The sequence below is a fragment of the Ictalurus furcatus genome, chromosome 11 (genome assembly GCF_023375685.1).
Source record: "Ictalurus furcatus strain D&B chromosome 11, Billie_1.0, whole genome shotgun sequence".
Taxonomy (NCBI): Eukaryota; Metazoa; Chordata; class Actinopteri; order Siluriformes; family Ictaluridae; genus Ictalurus; species Ictalurus furcatus.
In genome coordinates, this window is record NC_071265.1 from 7,302,594 (window position 1) to 7,325,391 (window position 22,798).

Sequence of the window (22,798 nt, forward strand, 5' to 3'; positions counted from 1 at the left end):
TAAGGGGTTAAAGGAACAATTAATGGAAATAAAGGGATTTGAAAGGTGTAACATCTGCATATGTTCATATTCTATCCATCCATTCATTTTCCAGATGCCAATCAGCCTACATCTCATGCCTTTGGACTGGGGGAGGAAACCAGAGGCAGAGGGAGAACATGCACGCAGGGTGGAGGTGGGAATCGAACCCCAACCCTGGACGTGTGAGGCAACCATGTTAACCACTAGGACATCATGCCCTCCATGTACATATTGCATGTACACATATTTTATTTATTTATTTATTTAAAATCTATGTATCACTATGTTGCAAATTACAATGAAGTAATATGTAATAATGTAATTAACTACCAAAACATTTCAAAACAAATGTCTGCCATAAGCCATAAATGTAAATATAGCCTAGTTTAATAAAAATTGTAAAAGCAGTGTTAGTATTAACTGTTATGACATATGAACAACATATTAAAGACATATCATGGGTTTACGATAGCTCGAGAACTATAAGATTTATAAGAATGATAAAGTTCTATCTAAATGTTTTGCCAAAAAATCAGTTTATATATATATATATATATATATATATATATATATATATATATATATATATATATATATATAGATATATAGATATATAGATATATATATAAGTGTAGAACAACAGAAAAACTGACAGATTCAACATTCGTAGTGCCCAATTTTCTAAGGGTAGCAACATTCATAAAACTTTGTGCTAAGCTAATTTAGCTAGGCTGTTTGTAGCCTACTGCTTGGACCAGGGGTTTTCAAACATTTTGTAAAAGCACAGCTTTAACTGTAAAAAAAAATAAAAAAATAAAAATTCCACTGACCCCATCTGAGCACAATCCAACTGTTCAGATATTATGCTCATAATATAAAGGTGTATAATAATATTGTGGCAATGTATTAGAGCCACAGAGGCTTTCCACTGACAGAACACATTAGATATTATTTCATTATTAATTTGATATTATTGAGGTTTAGATTAAAGCCATTCAATTTAAGCAACCAGTCAAACAGGCTAATAACGATAAAAGCTCAATAACTATAATAAGTTTGATAATGGAAGTTGTGATGTCTGTAACAAAATTAAAATAAATTACAAAAATCACAGACTCCCTGGCTATGTTCGAGGACCAGACCCCACTTTCAGAACAACTGATTTAGACAATACACTCTGAGGTCAATATGTCAAAAATGGCTTTTATTAATTTAGACTAAAAAGCCTAACAAAACATAAAGATATGGAGTGTAGACCATTAAATCATTACACAAAATATTAATGTTAAAGTATGAAAATCATTAAACTAGATGTTTTTTTAAGGTCATTTGTAGGCTTGTCAAGTCCTGCTGCAAGTTATCATCCTCCATTTTGTAGTAGAAAACCTCACACTAAAGGGGTGCATTGGGACTGGGCTCCTGCGGCACCCAACAAACGTTTTTACTTTGTTGTAGGTGGGAGCGGGCAGTCAAATATGAAGATCATGGGACACAAAAAGGCTCATTAGCATTACCATGAGATCATATACAGTGTATGTGTGGTGCTTGCGCAGCGCTTTATGATATTTTCTGCTTTCGTTCATTCATCATCAGTAACTGGTTTATCCTGGTCAGCGTCATAATGGCTTCGATTACTTATTTGTTTATATTTTAACTTTAATAAGTACAAACAATATTAACTGTGGGAGCAGGCAGAATTAGTCAGAATTCCTTTAGGAGCGGGCAGGAATAGGATTAAAAATAACAGTCCCACGCACACCTCCCACTCAGCTCATGTTTTGTTTATCTGATGCTGAACTCTTCCATATCCTCATCCTCATCCTCCTCCTCCCAGTGTTCGGCCTCTCGTGCTGCTCTTTCCCTCTCACTTGCTTGAATGTAATTGTCTTCAATGAATCCATCATCATATTCCTCCATGTTCCCTCCATTTACCCTGTCTGGATTTGGGATGTTGCCTTGGTTGGAGAATCCCACCTCAAAACTTGCAGGGTCACACTGACTTGCCCCATCCCCCTCACTGAGCCTGGAGTGTCTGTAGCTGGCCAAATACCGATGGAGAAGTTTACACTTTGCCCCAATGGCAATGAGAATGGAGACACTGATGGCTGTCACCAGAGCTGCCACCAGGTACTTCCAGCTATCTGAAGAGGTTTTTTCATTGCCATCTGTGGTTACAGAGGACAATGAGGACAAAGTGAAAAAGGAGGTTATTCTGTAGTTCTTTCCAGAACAATTATGGAAAAATGACTATAATATTATAAGTCGAACCTGTTGTGTTGTTTGGTGTTATGGCCGCCGAACTTTCTGCCAGTAGTTTACGTAGGAACAGACTGTGGGTGGCCATGTTGAAGGCTGTGGCAATAGAATGACAAAAGTATTTACAATTTTACCTAATAACTCTGAAATTATCTGAAGAGCAGATTAATAATAAACAGCATAAGATTTGCAGAAGATCTGCACTAGCTATTGCAAAAAAAAAACAAACCCAAAAAACAACAATAACAACAACATACCACCACCAGAATGTCTCTCCTTCTGACAAATATTGGCACCAACTTGCACCACCTCTTTGGTTCTGTCACTCGTTTGAAGATTACTGGTGTGATCTACAACCTCAACCCATCCATGACCTCGAAGTACAGCAGACATTGGGGTTTGTAGCTCATTGTTACCTAGAAACAGCTTTTGCAGTCTGGGGAAGCTGAGCAAAGCCCCAGGCTCAATTGCAGCCAACTTGCATCCACTGAGGTCCAGTATTTCCAGAGAGGGGAAGTGGTAGAAGTGCTGCTTTACCAGCAGGGGGAGGTAATTTCCTGATAAATTGAGATTGATCAAATCATCACAGTGCCTCAACTTCTTCAGGGCTTTAGTGTGTAATAAATTTAGGTGGTTCTCCGATAAGTCCAGCTCAGTCACATTTGGCCATATTTGCTGGGGTACAGACGTTAGGTTACGTCTGCTGCAATCAAAGGTAGCCTGAGAAAGTAACACTGTGAATTAAGATTGGTTATAGGGCTGGGTTATGGCTTGTACTGCAAAAAATCATAAAAAATGTAATTAGAGGGAAAATCCTCCCTGAGACATATGTCTAGCATATCAGTATTTCTAAAAATTATGTTCAAAAGATTTTTGTAATAATTCAAATTAAAATTTTAAATGTTGAATTTCTTTCATTATCAAGTTGGTCTATTTTCAATCTCCTACATGACCCAAAATGCTGTTTAACTACTTGCTGATAGTGGTGTCAGTGAGATTTATCCCTTGCTTCATCTCTACCTAAACTGACTGATGGACCAAAGTGTTATTCATTCAGTCCTTCAAGTTCTCTCATCTCCTCATCTGTGCACTCAGCTCAAACAGATCAGCTTCCAAAGCTTCAACTTGCATGCTAATACCGTCATCAACACCATCATGCTCATCATCTCATAGATCATTAAATAGCTGAGTCTCTTCAGTAACTAAACTGTGTTGTATAGTTGCATATTATTCTGGGACTTTGAGTTCAACGTGTACTGTCTCTACTTCTTCTATATTAGATTTGTCATTCATATAAAATGTTGCTGGAAAATCTGACTGTCATCACGTAAGTTTGGAGATTGTTGAAAAAGTTTCTCCGATTAAACACCATCTGTGCTAGCAGTGTTCCCCAGACAACTGCTACCTTCTCATGGACATAATGAACATACAGTACCAACCAACTAACAGAACAAACCGACAGGACAACTTGAAATGAGATTTGGGTTTGCAAACCAATAATTTCAATACTTCAAGAGATCAATTATTATACTGTCTAAAGGTTGGTCAGACTCTAACAGTTTTACTCATGACTACTCATTTTAATAACAGACTGTTAACAGACAGGTCTATCATTACATTATCATTAAAAAACTACACATAAACGTTTCATCAGCTGTACACTCTACAGCTAATGCCCGTTGTTAAAAACAGGAAACGCATGAATGCAAACAGGATGTTTCTTCATGGACTGTGAATAAGTGGAGTTGGGAAGCTGTTTCTCACTCACCTTCTGCGTATCACCCACACAGGGTCCCACATTTACAAGTGTGTGGCATAAACCTGAGTTCCAGAGACTGAAGAGCATACACAGAGTATAACCTACAGAGCACATCCTCTACTGTTTCCTGTCAAAGTAAAACAGCAATATGAGATCTTTAAAGCTGATTAGAGAGATATCTATAAGGAGCTGTTTTCCTAGACTAGTTTGGTCATTTTATCATTTTCAATAATGAAACATGCATTTTGCCATCCAAAGCAATGTTTCATCCCATATCACGCAACAGTATAGTTGTTGTTGGTTTTGTTTTGTTGTTTTTTTTTATTACACGGTTTTGCTGGCAATTTGCATTTAAACGAGTAACGAGTTGTGTTTTTAGAATAGAATTAGTAAAAACACAAAATGTTGTTAACTAGCATCCATGCTAATGACATGACAACATTAAGAACATTGTAATGATTGCCTTTTTGTAATCCATGTCAATTAATAGTTTACTTAATATACTTAAATATATAATTTGGGTAAGAGGGCTGTACGTTCAAAGTGGTCTTGTCGGCCATATTGATAATGATATTAAAATATCATTGACGATAAGGAAAAAAGAATGAGAGCATATCATTTTCTTCTTCCCATAATCTTCAGGAAATTTGGATGATGCAACTTCCTGAACAGGTGATATATGGAATATTCCAAATATTTCATAGGGGTAAATGTGTTCAGGTAACACTGTTGAGCGAATGTTGTGCTAAATATGCACATACAGTAGTTTGACACTGTACCAATATGCCTAAAACGTGTACATATTTTTCAGTGAAATATCAATGGGATACAAATAGCATTTTATGAATAATTTTTGGGCTAATTTATGTCAGGCTCAATAATGGACATCTTTATTTAAATAAGCATGTATATCTGAATTTCTGTATTTGTTGAGTGCACTGTTGTAATGTAAATGGTAGTCTGATTAGTCACGTCAACTGCATATTATGTATTCTGTATATTATGTGCAGTGCACTATGGGGAAAAATCATAAAGCTTTTGAGAGTAATATAGGAGTCCACACCAGAGTATTTTTATTTTTTTTTAAATGTTTTTTCCTCCCTTTCTTCTCTTAGCCATGGAGCCATTGTTCACAATCTCTGCTTGTGTTCTTAGGGCCTTTCCTCTCTCTCTTTCTCTCACTATTCAATGTCAGCATGTTGGCTGTAAACACTTGTCAGGAGCTCACTTTTATCTTCCTCCCTTAAGATTTCCTCAACACAACAAATGCTCTTGGTCCAAAACACCACCGTGTGTGAAGGGTTGTGAGGGTTTTTTTGTTTGTTTGTTTTGTTTTTGCATTTGTGTCTGATTAGGACATAGGTATCATAATTCAAATTGCCATAAATACACTTGGCAGGTCTTTAGGTGATGATCAGGAAGGAGGAACGCTAGGATTTGACTGTGGTTTGCCTGTGGTTGAACACATTGAAAATGCCAAACCCTTTCTTAATCATGTAGCTACTTTATCTCAATATATCCTCTACAGAACAAACTGGTAGTGCTTTTTACACACGTCTTAAATCATGCAACATACAGAGATATGAAAAAGTCCTTCACTTGACCTCCTCAACAGCACTCAACAAGTTTATCGCCCTTCCCCCAAGTGAAACTCCTGCTTTCTTTGCTCCAATCAATAGTCACTCCATAGTGATTACATTGTCATGGGGACTTTGCATTCTTATCGTCACTTGGTCAAGTTAGCGACATCTCCTAAAGAGTCTTTGAAAACACTGCATGAATCAAGCAAGGAGATAGAAAACCTGTTAACAATACACGTTTAATCCAATCATCATGTTTACCACAAAGCAACAATACAGGTGAAAAATAATCATGACCCCTACCTTTCACCACCTCTGCTGTACACAGCTTATAATATCATATGACAGGAAATACCATTTCTATCCATAAGCCCAGTAGAATAAGTCTAAACCCGCTTCCATATCTCTGTGGTTAAACTTCAGGTTAGAGTCCAGCTTTCCTAGTGCTTGTCTTGTTGTGATAGAAGATGAAGAGTCATTGGGTGTAACTAAGCATATCGTGTTTATAGTTAACACATTGTGAGTAATAACAGCATACAGTGAGACACATGATACCGTCACTTCTATCTGTTTCAGCAGCTTTATCAAGTCACAGTTGAGCAGGTTAATATCAGTGAGAATATTCACTGAGATCCTGTACCATACTGTCAGGGTTATGAGTAAAAAACTGATTATCTTTCTTAATCTTTAATACTACATGCAAGTTTGCATTCATTTAATTCAGACACAAAATGAATAGTAGTTAATAAAAGGAAAAGACAGTTTAGTAATATGTAAAGGATACATATTTAAATACTGAACATAACACTCTTTATGTATATAGTGATTTGACAACTAAATACTATCACATAAAGTAGCGACCTACCTGAGTGTTGGTCCTTCAGTCTCTCTAAATATAACAGAGAGGGAAATCTTCAATAATCACATTTTAGCACTCAGACAAATCTATTTAGCCAGATGTTTCCAAAGGAATAAAATGGAGACATGTTGTGCAAAGGTTGCTCGAGGTGTGCCTTTAACTTGTTAATGAGTAACAAGATAACCACATTCAGCTCTACATGGATTTCCGGCCCCTCAAAGAAGCATTCATATGTTAGACACCACACTGTATTTAATGCTGCAACTCTGCAAATGTAATTTTAAGCTCATGAATGTAAACCCCCATTCACTTTTTAATAATAGATGAAAGTGTTATGCTAAATAGATTAAAGTGTGATTAAAGACTTTGTATTACATGAATTTTTCTCAAGGTGTAAACATGGGTGCTATAATGGTGGTTTATTGCTACAGTCATTTGGCTGAATTGTTCTTTACTCTTCCTGTTCGGTACCTGTTTTCATGGTTAGAAATTATTACACCTGCTCTGATATGGATGAAGTGGTATACTACAAGTTGTGCGACATTCTAAACTTTGCCTTAAAAGTCTGGTCGCATTTCTTACATCTAGGATTTGTGAATGTACCCTGTTAGGTTACTTTGCCTAAATACTAAATAAATACTCAGGGGTGGCAAAAACAAAAAGACATCATAATTGTTGCCATCAATATCATACGATTTGCTGTTAATATATGTCTTAAGGTGTATCATTTTGGACTTGTATGAAGAAGCAAGGCTTGGGCTGATTTGTTTTAGCTGTTCATTCAGATTCATTAGTGGCAGTCATGTCAGGTGATTCCACAGAATGAAACACCCCCTAGATTTGATCTCTGTTTAGCATGATATTTTTCAACCTGCTTCATTGACACAGGGACACCTGACCATTAACAGAATGAGGTGGATTATTTACTCTATCAATTTTGCTCCTCCATGCATTAGGTCGAGAAATTTAAAGAGTAAGCACAAAATTTGTCCAAAGTACAAATTACACAAAAGGACCGATGACAGAACTGTAAGTGTAGGAATTAGAAATGGGATTAGAAATCATGAATGCATTTGCCAATCTGCTTTAAATGTGTAAGTGTGTACGTGTGTATGTGTGTGTCTGTCTGCCCGTGTAATAGTTTTCCCCACATACTGTACAGTCATGTGAAAAAAAAAGTACACCCCATGGAAATTGCTGGCTGTCTTGACATTATTTGGAAAAACAAACATTTGATCATCTTTGAAACAGTGCCTATTAATGAAGTTGATATACTTGAACAAAACCACAAGGAAAAAACTTTTTCAATTTGATATTCTTCTGTGGAAAAAGTAGGTACACCATTGGCTTCAGAAGCTAGTATTGCCCCCTTTAGCAGAAATAACTTTTTGTAGGCATTTTGTATAGTTGTCCACGAGGCTTGCTGGAATTTTGGACCACACTTCCATGCAATATTCTTTCAGCTGTAAGATATTTAAGGGTTTTTTTTTTTTTTTTTTTTTTTTTTTTTTTTAACATGTACTGCCTGTTTCAAATACCCCCATAACATTTCAATGGGATTCAAATCTAGGCTTTGACTAGGCCATTCCATAACCCTCCATTTCTTCTTTTTGAGCCATTCTTTTGTGGATTTGCTATTGTGCTTAGGATCATTATCTCGTTGAAAGGTCCGTTTTCGGTTCAACTTCAACTTTTGGACAGATGCAAGATTGGCCAAATTTACTGTAACCACAGAAAAAGAAATTAGCTGATGTAAACACTGCCACAAACAGAAAATTATATGTTGTGAGTTATCTTAGTGAAACAATCATTTATACCACTTAACCAAGATGAGAGAGGCCTTTAGTTGCTTAGACATTACCCTGGGTTCCTTTGTGACCTTGCTGACTATTACACGTCTGGCTCTTGGAGTGATCTTTTTGCTCAACCACTTCTGGGGAGGGTAACAATGGTCTTGAATTTCCTCCATTTGTACACAATCTGTCTGACTGTGGATTGGAGTCCAAACACTATAGAGATGGTTTTGTAACCTTTTCCAGCCTGATGAGCATCAACAACTCTTTTTCTGAGGTCCTCAGAAATCTCCTTTGTTCATGCCATGATACACTTCCACAAACATGTGTTGTGAAGATCAGACATTGATAGATCCCTGTTCTTTAAATAAAACAAGGTGCTCACACACACCTGATTATCATCCCATTGTCTGAAAACACCTGATTCTAATTTTACCTTCAAATTAACTGCTAATCCTAGAGGTTCACATACTTTTTCCACTTGAATATATAAAATATTGGATAATTTTCCTCAATAAATAAATGGCCAAGTATAATATTTTTGTCTCATTTGTTTAATTGGGTTCTCTTTGTCTACTTTTAGGACTTGTATGAAAATCTGATGATGTTTTAGGTCATATTTATGCAGATATATAGAAAATTCTAAAGGATTCACAAACTTTCAAGAACAACTATAGATCTGGGCTCTGGCTGGGCCATTCCAGAACATTCATTTTCTTCTTCTGAAGCCATTCCTTTGTTGACCTGGATTTGTGCTTTGTGTCATTATTGTGCTTGAAGATTTATTTTTTTCATCTTGAGCTGCTTACAAAGCCCTGCAGGTTTTCTGACAAAACAGATTAGTATTTGGAGCTATCTATCCCTCTATCTTGACTTCCAGCTGAAGAGAAGCAGCCCCATAGCATGATGCTGCCACCACCATGCTTCATGGTTATGGTGTTCTTTAGGTGATAAACTGCTTTATTTGTGCAACAAACATATGTTAAATGGTCTGTACTTATATAGCGCCCTCTAACCATAGCAGTTTAACAAAGCACTGTTTCTCATTCACACACACACACAAAAGCGCTTGTTTGCCCTCGGGAGCAACTTGGGGTTCTTTCCCAAGGACACTTCAGCATGTGGAGGCATGTGGGCCAGGAATCGAACCACCAACCCTACGATTGATTAATGGACAACCTGCTCTCCCACCTGAGCCAACCTACAGCTTTATTGATTCTCTGGTAGCTCAGTTGTTAAAATGTTGGTCTACTGATTGGAAGGTTGTAAGTTCAAATCCCAGCGTTGGCAATCTGCTGCTGCTGGGCCCTTGAGCAAGGCCCTCAACCCTCAATTGCTCAGTTGTATAAATGAGATAAATGTCAATCACTCTGGATTAGGGCAAATGCCATAAGTGTAAATGTTTTAGAATTAGGCCAAAAAATTCTACCTTGGACTCATCAAATGTTTTTTTTTTATATATTATTATTGAGAAATGGCTTCTATGTAGCTACCCTACCCCATGGCCTAGACATGTAAAGAATACAGCACGAGAGATTATTGTCACATGCATGGTAATGGTAAATGGTCTGCACTTATATAGCGCTTTTATCCAAAGTGCTTTACACTGGTTCTCATTCACCCACACACACACTCACACACCAATGATAGCAGAGCTGCCATGCAAGGCACTAGCTTGCCATCGGGAACAACTTGGGGTTCAGTGTCTTGCCCAAGGACACTTCGGTATGTGGAGTTATGTGAGCCGGGAATCGAACAGCCAACCCTACGATTAGTGGACACCCCACTCTACCACCTGAGCCAAAGCCATCACATGAATGGAGTGACCAGTACTAGGGATATATTCCTACAGCTCCTTTAATGGTACCTCAGTTCTCTTGGCAGCTTCCCTGATATATTTTCCTCTTGTCCTCACGTCAATTTTGGATGGACATCCTGTTCTTGGTAATGTCCCTCTAATGCTTTGTATACTCTTTGCAGACCATGGCAGATGAAACCAAGAAGAAGTCAAGAAAAAACCTACAGAAACAGCTTATCTTTATTTACGGTTAATCAGAACCACTTCATTGATGACAGGTGTAAGATAATTACTTTTGAACATAATTTTGAATGAGATTGGTTCATTCTGAGCACAATCACATGCCACACTTATGCAACTGAGTTATTCCTCCCGTTATATTAATTAAGGTTGGCTCCAGATGCTGTTTAAGAGATGGCCAAAAATGACCAATATATTTAAAACAGCTAACAAAAATACAAATAATTAGAACATTAAATCATGTTACACATGTTACACATGTTGGAGATTATTTGCTGACCAGCATTCGATTAGGAGTGATGAGTGGGTGAATTTACACTCTGACCCCCCCCAGCCCCTGTCACACCCCCCCCCCTCCGCCCCCCAGCCTTTTTGTTGGATTCAATACCACAAAAAAGGTGGGAAAAAAAGATCTGATTTATGCTGGTTTCATTTTTTACATCACAGACCTGCCATTTTAACAGAGGTGTGTAGACTTTTTACAGTCATGGTGTGCATCTATTATAGCAACACTTCTGCTATAAGTGCTGTCTGTATTGAGTAAAAGGAGCGGAGGATCAGAAGGGACTGTGAAAACAATAGGGTCATTTCCTGTACAACTCTTAATGTTTTGGCGCCATTAAGGTGCCTCCAGATCACGCTGGAGATATGTCTGTAACACTTTAGCTCTGTTTTGTGTGTGTGTGTGTGTGTGTGTGTGTGTTTAGGAAAAAAATGGAATAAGAGGAAGGAGAAAGAAACCCTGGAACATCTGCAGTGGCTTCACTGTCCTCAAAGGGAAAAAACAACACGAGGACGAAACAATGGACAATTTGTCTTACGACAGATGCAGATGAACTGGTCAAGGAATTCATGTTTGGCACCTACACTGCTGTTGCATCTGCAGCCTTCTTTATTGCACACACACACACACACACACACACACACTCACACACACACAGACTTTTGGCTCCTTAGGTTTTTGATCTAAATTAATCTTTAAAAAAAAAAAAAAAAAGCCCCAAACCCACATGAAGCAGTTAATTTGCTGACAATAACATCAGTGTTGTTTAAAAAAAAAAAAGAAGAAGAAGAAAATTGAATGAGGAAATGTATTTTGCTTTTCTTTTCTTTTTTCTTTCTTTCTTTTTTAATTTTTTTATTATTATTATTTTTTAAATAGAATGATATTAACTTAAGAAGGAGCACACCATCACAGGACACCATGCATACACACACACACACACACACACACACATTTTGCACATTTATTCACACCTAGAGGCAATTTGGCATAGTCAAACCTCTGTTTTAGGGAGGTGAGAGGAAACAGGATGACCCAGAGAAAGCCCATGTGGACACGGGGAGAACATGAGAAAGTATGCACAAACAGTTACCTGAGATCAGGATTGAACTGGGGACTCAGGGGCTGTGAGGACATTAAATTTCCTACATTCTACATTATACAATTTACATCTCTACAGAACAGCATCAGTGAAATGACGTACATGTTAACTGTCTGATTCACATTCAGTAGCTACATTTACAGTAGTACAGTAGCTACAGATCTTCAGAGACTAATCTGAACATTATGAAAGCTGGTCCTTAACCTGCACAACTATGAGCAACTGGGGAGAAAATAAAAGTATGCAGAAGAGATTCTTGGAACAATCTCGGCCAATTTCCTTCAACACAGTTCATCCGATTGAGGATTGGTCATGCCAAATGTTGATTTGATGTAGTATTTTTTTTTTTTTTTTACTGTTTACTGCTCTTTATAGTTTTGTTCTTTAACATACTCTATATTTATACATTTAGAAACATTTGATCATTTTTGAAACAAATATATACATTTCTTTTATCACATATGCAAAAATCCATATTTAAACATATCCATTTGCATGGTACTACATTCCCACAGCACTTTCTTACATGTCCACGCTCCCTTAGGTGGTCTTATTTTACTGACTAGTTTTGTTATTTTGGCTCACTTCAAGTGTTCAAAAAACTCTCATTTCCTTTTGCAGTGGGAATTGCCAAGTCTGGTTCCTGAGCAAAAGAGAAGTGATTTGCCCAAATGATATGTTAATCAGTGATTTTTATCAGCAGAATGTTTGGCTTGGCCGTGCTGAGTGTGTGAACACACAGGCAAAGAACCAACAAAGAACCTGAAACTGTGTTCAAACTCTGGGGAGTCGAAGACATGCTAGTAAACACAATCCTACATGGTTTTGGTGCATCACTTTCTGTTACTAAGCGACAGATTCCATATATATTATCGTAATGTGTACAGAAAGTAAGTATATAGGATAATGAAACCAAACATATCATTTAGACAGTTATGATTGGGTTGTATTTATGCCATGCTGCTTGCAGGTCATCAGGTTGTCCAAGCGAACTTGACAACAAAACCTACGTTTGTTATTTTGTTGTTCGCTAACAAAACAAAGTTTTTCCCTCCTGTGTTTGAATCCTGGTTCAGCAAAGGGTAAGTATCCACCAGCTCAGCTGTGATCCAGCAGAATCTCATGGGAAAGAGAGGTAGCTGGCTGAGCAAACACTCTTAGCAGACAGGAGACCAGCGGCTTTTCCTGTTTCTCCTCGCCTGCTGTTTGATTCCTGATTGGCCTGCTTCCTGGTCACATATCAGGTCCAGCGGCACTGCTTCCTGTACAAAGTCTCCACAGCACTCTCGCTACAGCTGCTTTTCTCCACAGCTCTCGTTTTCAAGTGCAGTATATCTGTCTTAGTTTATATCTCCCTCTCATTTTTGTGTATTGACATGTGCGTGTATGGGTCTTAATGTTCCTGAGGACAAAACCTCTCCCACTGAGGAAAGTAAAATTATTAACACCCTGCACCAATGTGTTTTGTGTTTGTGTGTGTGTGTTTAATCACAGTTCTGGGTCCATAATGCACTAAACTGTCTTATTAGCAGTGACAGTGAAATGAAATCATCTGTACAGACAATGGGGTTTAAATTAAAGAAGCAACAGGAGAGAGGATAATGAACACGTGGCCACATGAAAACAGGAAGGCACATTCAAGGTTGAAGGCTATTTGTAGCATATTGCATATACAGTTCTCATTTTTTTCCCCTTGTTCACATCCACAGAACTGTTACTGTAAAGTCTTTGTCATCACTAATTGGTTTTCATAATATATTTGTGGCACAGACATCAAGAAATGTTTAACAAGTAGAATAGAAGAATACTTAATAGATCTCAAGGGGAAACCTTTATAATTATCGCAATATTCATTGGTGTCTAGTAACATATTATAAATCCTTTTTTGCTTGGGAAATATTCAACTTCTGTCCTCTTTGACTTTTACTACATTTTCGAAAGCATTTTTATATCTCAAACAAATCTCCCACAGGCCTTACTGCAAGATTAATCCAGCAAAAATGCATTTGAAAGATTTTCAACCGCTATCTTTCCTCTAGAGAAAATTCCTGAAGAAAATGGTTTGAATTCCTCCTGAAATAATGGTATGAAATCCAGTAGAAACGTTTACTATTACATAGCTGTGGAAATGGTCTACAGCTTTAAGGCAAGAACGTCCAGTTCAATCAAATTTAAGCCATTGCAGTTCTGGTGGTCTTCTGCTTGTTTCTGCCCACTGAACAAAATGACTTCCTCAACAAACATAAGTACCCACTTAAATCCATTAAACACCAGCTGTATTTTGTATTGAAATACAGGATTTTGCTTTAGCTGTATTTATTTGATGTGTGAGTCAGCTCCCAACATTTACCCCATGCCCAGTTAATGAGATGTTTCTCATTAGGGCTGAGCAAAAAGTTGAATCATTCTGGAATGAGTCCTCACTACTTTTTAGCTTGAAAACACAAAGACAGCGATAGGCTTGGGGAGTAACGGAATTCCTGTAACGGCAGGATACAAAAAAATAACTGGTAGCTGTAATCTGTTACAGTTACGTCAAATAAAAAAATTAATCAGATTACAGGTACATTTTGTAAAAAAAAAATAAAAAAAAAAGGGAATACTATCAGGATTACAATTTTTTACATTTAAAACCAAAGAAATTAATCTTTTGACATGACATACAATATAGACAGCTGCCTGATTATAGTTCGGGACTCACGTGAGCAACCTCCTGGTGCATGCGCAAATAAATTTTGTGCAAAGTTTATTTGGTAGGAAATGTCCGGAAATGTTTAGTTTCATTATGATCTGCTTATGGTCTAATACTGCAACATGTGTGCGCATGTTTGCATTACTTTAACCCCTCTCTGTAATTCCCGCCTTCTCTCACACCAATTGGTCGATTATAAAAGGCTTATGGCAACTATTGGACAACTCTCAACAAACGTGTGTGGGTGAATGGTACCATTCACCTTATATAGCGCTTTTATCCAAAGCGCTTTACACTGTATCTCATTAACACATTCACACACACGCTCACACACCAATGGTAGAAGAGCTGCCATGCAAGGCGCTAACTTGCCATCAGGAGCAACATGGGGTTCAGTGTCTTGCCCAAGGACACTTTGGTATGTGGAGTCATGTGGGCTGGGAATCAAACCGCCAACCCTATGATTAGTGGACACCCCACTCTACCACCTGACTCACAGGTGACCCAGGTGAAGCACTGTTGTGTACGGCATCAACATACTGTAACAGCAAATGACAGCTGTCCAAAGTCAAAACAATGCCCATGGCCATATAAAGTCATTTTTAATTTTATGTTATCACATTGCTTCGTATTGCATGGTCATTCACATGTGTAAAAGATGGCAGAAGGTACACTCATGGCATCTAATATTTTTATTTTATTCCATGGAAGAATGTAGGAAAAAATGTAAAACATGGGCAGAGTGAAACCAATTTTAGTTATATAGATTTAAGTGACGCTAATAGTGTGTCTTTTTCAGTGTATTAAAGTCTGCATTCATAGTAACACTGTTTTGAATGCTATTAAGGCCCCCCTGCCCCCCACACCAAAAGAAATTTTTAAAAAAAGTGTCCTTTTTGTGGAAAACCAGAATATGGTCACCCTAGCTTTTGTGTTGTAATGTTACCCGCAATAGGGACAGTGATCTTTTATTTATTCATTTAATTAATTAATTAATTAAAACAAATCCAATCACTGAACATGTTTTTAAGCTCTAAAAAAAAGGCTCTAAATAAAATTATATTAGATCACATGTAATCCAAAAATAATCAGATTACGTTACTTTCATATTGTGAAACTTGGATTACGTTACTGATGACATTTTTTATGAAGTAATTTGTCACTGTAACAGAATACATTTTTAAAGTAACCCTCCCAAACCTGCTCAGCAATGATAAGACATTATTACTGTGGTAAGATATTATAATTATTTTTACTCTCCCTCCCTGTTTCTGAAATAACCAACTGTTTGGAGATACAATATTTTTCTCAGCTCATGTATATTAGCTTGTGTCTAGACCTCAGAGCCACCATAACCCTGACCTGGTTAATACACTTATAGAAAATGAATCTCAAATTGAACTTTACAGTTTGTAAGAACTTTTCTAATCATATGTTAGACAGTATGTGCCTTATACAGTATCTAGACAATTACCAGTAGAAGTGTCATGTAAGGTTGAGAAACAAGTTCAATTATTAAAAAGCCATTGCAGCTGCTGAAAACACAAAAGCACATCGGTTATGTTATGATTAATACTTCCACACATTTTCCAGCATTAAATAGGTAAAGCTGTGCAGGGGTTCTGATTGAGGAAGCTGGGTCAGACATGTATGCCTCACACGGGTTCATTTATATAACCTGCATGTCCTGCATAAACTATCTTGCAGGTCAACATGGAGCCATGTTTTTCTTTAATGGCAATACAGAATCACATTGCTGCCATTGCCTCAGGATCTCTAAGATCATTTTTATACAATAGATCAATCAGTGGTTTAGTTAAAGGATCATTTAACTAGAGACACTGCCCGTGTTAATTGGTAACAGGCACTGGGCCTTCCTGAGCCTGCCCTGTAGTCGTCCTCTCACTCAGTGGTGGCAGAGCTAATGCTGAGCCAAGGAACCAAAGAAGCTTTGTAATAACCAGCCTATGCTTCCAATGGTTTAAGAGCTAAATGATAACATAAGAGAAGTTTGTAAGTAAGGTTGGCGAAAGATGCTGTTTAAGACATTTATATGGGTAAAAGTTGACCAAGATTTTTAAAACAGCTAAAAAATGCAAATAATTAGGCAGTGGTGGCTCAGTGGTTAAAGGCTCTGGGTTACTGATCAGAAGGTCAGGAGTTCAAGCCCCAGCGCTGCCAAGCTACCACTGTGGGGACCTTGAGCAAGGCCCTCAACCCTCAACTGCTCAGTTGTATAAATGAGATAAACGTAAGTCACTCTGGATAAGAGCGTCTGCCAAATGCCATTAAAAAATAAAAAATTAGAACATTGAAATATGTTAAACATGTTGGAGATTAGTTACTGACCAGCATTTGGTGATGAGTGGGTGAATTTACACTTCCTGTGATTTTATTTTGTCTTGAGACAACGGAATAAACCTAGTTTGAGAGCTGCACTCACCTCACAACTCACATTGCTATAAACAATTATACCCACAGTCTCCTGGCATTAAAGGTTGCTTAATGCTTCTAGTGGATACATTCTATGGTTCACTTCTGGAAACATATGGAATCTTTTGTGGTGGAAAAGTGCAGAACAGTGAGATTTGGTGGCCCTTGCATCAGCATCACTATCAGAAAAAAAATCCTACTATGGCTATCAATGCTCAAAAAAAGTCTTTCCATTCTTAGGAAAAGCACTGGATGTATGGCAGCATGCTGCACTCATGCTGAGAAGCCATGCTGTGCTCGGAACAAGGATTTCCACCTGACTACCACCGCCGTGCCCTGATCCAACAATGAAAGCCAACCACTGTTTAATTTACATAATCTGTTGTAAAAGCTAAGTCCATTACTATAATGGCACCCACCACTTTGGACTGGAGACTTTATGAGGTTTGTGATCAAGAGGTCAGAGTCTTGTTTTGGTAAATACAGACATAGATTTGTTATATGTCAAGACTGTACAGATTTCACTGCAGCAAATGATACCTCTGAAATGAACACCACTGTTCTGAGTAAAGAATGTGTGTTACAGGAGCTAGAGCAAGCGAAACAGGATAATGATAACTGCCATCCTTACTTCTTTAGTACTCAATTTACAGTACATTATTGCCATGGAGGCTCATTGGTGAAGACATTGTGCTACTGGTTAGAAGGTTGTGAGTTCAAGAACCCAGCACCACCAGGTTGACACTGTTGGGCCCTTGAGCAAAACCCTTAACCCCCACTGACTCAGTTACAGTATATCCTCTCTCAATCGTAAGATGCTTTGGATAAAAGCATCAGACAAATAAGGAAAACGTGCCAATCAGAGATAATTCTGTCTATGTAATTGATGTATTATTTAAATTGTGTTTCTTTAGTTTTACTCAACACTATCCAGAGGTTCAAGTTTGATATATCACAGCAAAACAGTGACTACATTTCCCATCTTGCACTGCGGCCTACAAACAAGGCCGCCATGGACTACACTTCCCACACACATGCGCATGTTCACTTTCTTCGGAATTCTAATCACACACACCTGTTGCCAATCTCACACTCATTCCACACTATAAGACAGACTTTTTGAACACTATGACTTTGCATAGCATTGAGTGTTATCTCCTTATTAATCTTTTGTTCCTTGTTTCTCGTTTTGATTCATGGTCATTGACCTTGTTTCTCAGTTCTCGTTCTTGATTCTAGCCTTGCCCAGTTTATGCCTGTTTTTAGATCGCCTGACCCATTGCCTGTTATTTCGACCACACTGTTGTCTCATGATTCGGATTTATCTGCCATGTCTCTCTCTCAGATAAAAGTCTTTAACTGCACTTGCATCCGTCCTAACCTCCATTACATAAAATATGCGACAATGTTAAGTCCTTCCTTAAAAACTGCTTGTTTATATGAAAAACAATATGGCAGTGTGGCAAGTCCAAATCAATGTCATTATTTGATGTCTTGCCCCTGAAGCAGTAGAAATGAACTAGAATCCAACACTGACACAAGACTGTTTCTATGGTATGTTCAAGCAGGGTATGTTTCAATGTTCAAACGGTCACTAAATGAAGTTTTTTTGTTGTTGCTGTCTTTCTCTCTCCAGAACTTCACCCTGTTTCCTCTCTGTCTCCTTTCTGCCAGAGATCCTCCCGTCTCTGGCAATCTGTAAACATTTCACTAAGTAGAAACTTAAAGACATCGTCTTTTTCCTGTCCACTGCTGCATTTATTATTCCACAGATGTTTGGTTGGGAAAATCATCTGGGCTAGTTGCAGTAAATTGACAGATTTGTTCCGGTGGGAAATTTATAGTGAAGCTGGACTTGTGTGAGCTTTCACCAAGTGCTATTCAAGTCTGTGTCATGCATGCATGTAAACAGTCCTCAATATGTTGTGAGGAGATGATAGATTTTCTTGAGAGGCTTGAATGAAGTTTACATGCACATTTGTGATATATCGTGCACTGTTATCATTGGAGGATTTCCTGTAAACTCTTCAGGGGCTATCAGAGTACCCACAGATTCCTGGGGTCCCATGTTGAGCTTGCTCAGCAGAGTGGTGACCCTGGAGTCTGACACTGTGTCTCAATCTCTCACTCTTTCTCTAACATCCCAAGCTGCACAAGATGTGTGTTGGTGCGTGTGGAAACCTGCCAGCTCTCACTACAATGGGTGGAAATGGGAATTTAATACAAACTTTCTCACTGTTTTTTTTTTTTTTCCCACAGCTACTTCAAATCACATTGTAAACACACACACAAATATTTTGTAAAGAAATTCTCAAGGGTTAATGCAAAGATTATAATAAAACCTTTTGCGCTGACATAAACATTTTATAAAGTACATTTCTTTACATTAAAGAAAGAAGGGAGAAGTGCCATCGTTTTTCCTTTATGGCTCAACTGTTTGAGATTGTTATGTCTGTAATTTATTTGGAAGATAATATTTTGTCTTTACTAACAGTGCATTCATGAAGTATTGTGAAATTACCGTTCGTACTTACGAAGAGCATACAGTGTGTTAGCCACAGGAATGATTTTAATGCCCTCACACATAATTGATAATCAAATGTCCATTTATGACACTATGTATACACTATATCTGTCACACTTCTTCACCTGTCATCAGTGTGTTACTTATAACCTGTGAGAAAACATTACAGCAACGATACTTACGTTCCCGTGTAAATTTTTTGTCATTTTTAAATTGTAAATATAGCAACATTCCCCTTTTTCCACTCAGAAGATTTCCCCTAAAGTGTTAATATACAGGACAGTTCTCATGGAACTGCTTCAGAGATTTTAACACAAGAGAACATTGCTTTATCATAGGCTTAATATCAACTTTTAAATACTGTACGTATAGTGTTTTATGCTACAAGTAATTAAATAGAGTTATGATCTTATGACCATGGGCATGGAGGTTAGCACGTTTGCCTCACACCTCCAGGGTTGGGGGTTCGAATCCCACCTCTGCCCTCTGTGTGTGGAGTTTGCATGTCCTCTCCATGCTTCGAGGGTTTCCTCAAGGCATTTTGCTTTCCTCCCCCAGTCCAAAGACATGCTTGTTGTAGGCTGATTGGCATATCCAAATTGTCCAGGGTGTCTTCCGTCTTATGCCCCATGAACCTGTGTACGATAAGTGGTACAGAAAATGGATGGATCTTATAACCTCATTGTGCAGAGGCCGTAAGCATAAACAGGCCAATGCAGCTTTGTCTGAGAAAAAAAAATCAGCCATCATCAAGTCATAACAACAGTGAGAGATAATTGCAATAATACAGAAAAAACAACAAAGGCTAGAGGACAATGGGTGACAGTCTGAGGAAAGTTATGGAGGCCAGATCTCCTCCCCTTTCCCCCTTTATTATACAGAAACACCCACCCTGTCTCAAAGCACCCAGAGTCTGTATTGACACAGCATCCAATGCTTTCCCTTATGGCTTCCTGCTGCAAATATTCACTACTCTGTATCAGCTTTTGTATCTCTGTATGCAAACACACACACGCGCACACACACAGACACGCACACACACACACACACACACACACAAGTCCAAACTACAGTCACATAAAACAACTGCAGCAGGATATTACAAGGACAAAGGCCAGAAAAACAAATTTGAAATAGCTAAACATTTTAGTTAGCAGTTTTTATTTAACTCTCTCATGGACAGAGTCTTTTGAATGGTCACATGGATACCCTAAAGATCTGCACTCCCAGAGTAACAGCTTATGTTTATATCTAACCCTTGCTTCATGGATAATCTCACCTAGATATAGACATATATCCTATCCTATAGACATGTACCTATGAACTGCTGCTGTAATCATAAATCCTGTCCCCTACTGTGCTCATCCCAAGACTCTTATTTACAATTTGCTCTTACTGAATATTATTTCAATACCATTTATATTGTTTGAATTTATAGTATACTGTTGTAGAAGAGAAATGATTTATTTTCTCACTATTCCCTGTCACCCAGAAGAGACACCACATTGTGAGGTTGAAAAATAATGTCTTCAAATACTATCTGATGAATAATGAAGATGGTATTTTAATAACTGAATATTTTGGAACCGTATTTTAGGAAGGTGAATATGTGTGCTTTGAATTTTGAATGCTGGAATTTTGTTTTCAATCAAAATATACAAACCCAATGAATTGCAGAGGAAACTAATTCAAGCATTGATATTGATATTTGTGTCAAATTGCTGGGCAGAAAAATTCAAGTATTCTCATTGCGATATGTTTTTATTCAATTTATGTAATTCAACATGTCATTTTGCCTTGAGGCCATTTGGCACTATTGTACTTCCATAATGGGCTCCCTTTTGAGATTGGTCCTTCGCACTGTCATCTCTGACTTGTTCATTCAGCATCTCCATCTGGATTACTGTAAAGCTGCTTTGCGACAATGTCTGTTATTAAAAGCGCTATAGAAATACAACTGAAATTGAATTGAAATCAAGCTTTGAGACTCAACATATGACAACTTTCCTGACAACATACGATAACAATAATCATTTTCTGGCTATAAAAAAGTGCCAGATCTAAAACGTTTCATTAGAAACGATCTGGGTTAAATACTCTTGGGAATAATAATACATGAAAGTACTGTTTTTATCCTGTAGCTACACACACAGTAAACAGGAATGACTCCAGAAGGTGATTTGCTATTTGCCACTGTGTCAGGTTCATGGGTCTGATATGCAACACTGCAAACAAAAGCCTAAGGAGGGTTGGCTTGCTATCTTTAAATTTCTGCAGCACACCTCCTGCAGCTGCCCTGATAACAAGATGCAATATATTTCCTAATCTTCCCACAGAACATCTCTATCATTCTGCAACTCATGTCCATTTGAGTAAGTGTTACAAAAAAAAAAAAAATTAGAATTAACCCATAGTACACTAAAACAAAATGCATCAATCGTATATATAACCTCTGTTTTATTAATCATGCTTGAACTGGAAAACAGGAAACACAAAACAATGTCGTCTGACTTGGCTTTGATTATCTGAGGTTACCAGAAATCATTAAAAAAAACAGAAAATCACTTATTTCAGTGCCCACCCATGCTCAAATTAGAGAAATGTGCACAGGAATAAGACAAATGATTATGCAAACGTACAGCTTTGGCTGTTTTTCTCACAATGAACGTTGTTTTGAGTGAGCATTCAGACACAACATGCAGACTCAAATTGTTCCTGCTTTTCCTGACTCGGACTGCCACATTGACAGACTGGTCAGAGGCGTCCTGAGCCATTTAATTCTGCTCTGTTTCCTTCTGGGGAATATATAGTAAAGCTGAATATACAGGACACGAGAAAAGCTGGTTTTAGTGTCAGATTTTCAGAAACTGAAAGCTCGGCAAAGCTGAGTCAGCATTAAAGAGACTGCATATGAGTAGGCATTCAACTGTATTCAAGTGTATTATATTGGCACATGGTGGCTTAGTGGTTAGCACATTCGCCTCACACCTCCAGGGTCGGGGGTTCGATTCCCATTATGTGTGTGCGGAGTTTGCATGTTCTTTGCCCGTGCTGCGGGGCTTTCCTCTGGGTACTCCGGTTTCCTCCCCCAGTCCAAAGAAATGCATGGTAGGCCGATTGGCATGTCTAAAGTGTCCATAGTGTGTGAATGTGTATGTGAGTGTGCCCTGCGATGGATTGGCATCCTGTCCCGAGTGTACCCCGCCTTGTGCCCGATGCTCCCTGGGATAGGCTCCAGGTTCCCCGTGACCCTGAAGAAGAAGTAAGCGGTATAGAAGATGGATGGATGGATGTATTATATCGATATGTTAAATAAATAATTTAGCAAACACAAATACTTGTTTATGTCTTCATACTGTGTGTGCACACGCTTCAAACAGAAGGAACACTAACTATTAGATAACACTTTCATTATAATCCCGTCATTATAATACCTTTCATTGGAACAACAACAACAG

At 38.0% G+C, this 22,798-nt stretch overlaps 1 protein-coding gene across 2 annotated transcripts; it reads right to left on the bottom strand.

Annotated features, from left to right (window-relative positions):
• Positions 1-1,204: 1,204 nt before the first annotated feature.
• Positions 1,205-6,738, bottom strand: c11h1orf210 (chromosome 11 C1orf210 homolog). Of its 2 annotated transcripts, none has more exons than XM_053636886.1 (5): positions 6,482-6,738; positions 4,046-4,163; positions 2,535-2,997; positions 2,290-2,373; positions 1,205-2,186 (listed from the first exon to the last, which is right to left on the bottom strand). In XM_053636886.1, the coding sequence occupies exons 2-5, from the start codon at positions 4,148-4,150 to the stop codon at positions 1,804-1,806; spliced, it is 1,035 nt and encodes a 344-aa protein (XP_053492861.1). In that variant the 5' UTR covers positions 4,151-4,163; positions 6,482-6,738; the 3' UTR covers positions 1,205-1,803. The 2 variants fall into 2 exon arrangements, with proteins under 2 accessions (XP_053492861.1, XP_053492862.1); XM_053636887.1 differs by lacking the exon at positions 6,482-6,738 and adding an exon at positions 5,920-6,263.
• Between the last annotated feature and the right edge of the window lie 16,060 nt (positions 6,739-22,798).

Coding starts and splice junctions, on each gene's coding strand:
- c11h1orf210 (XM_053636886.1), bottom strand. CDS start 4,150: ATGTGCTCTGTAGGTTATACTCTGTGTATGCTCTTCAGTCTCTGGAAC. Junction 2,998..4,045: donor GTGTGGGTGATACGCAGAAG/GTGAGTGAGAAA, acceptor TTACTTTCTCAG/GCTACCTTTGATTGCAGCAG. Junction 2,374..2,534: donor GGAGAGACATTCTGGTGGTG/GTATGTTGTTGT, acceptor CTATTGCCACAG/CCTTCAACATGGCCACCCAC.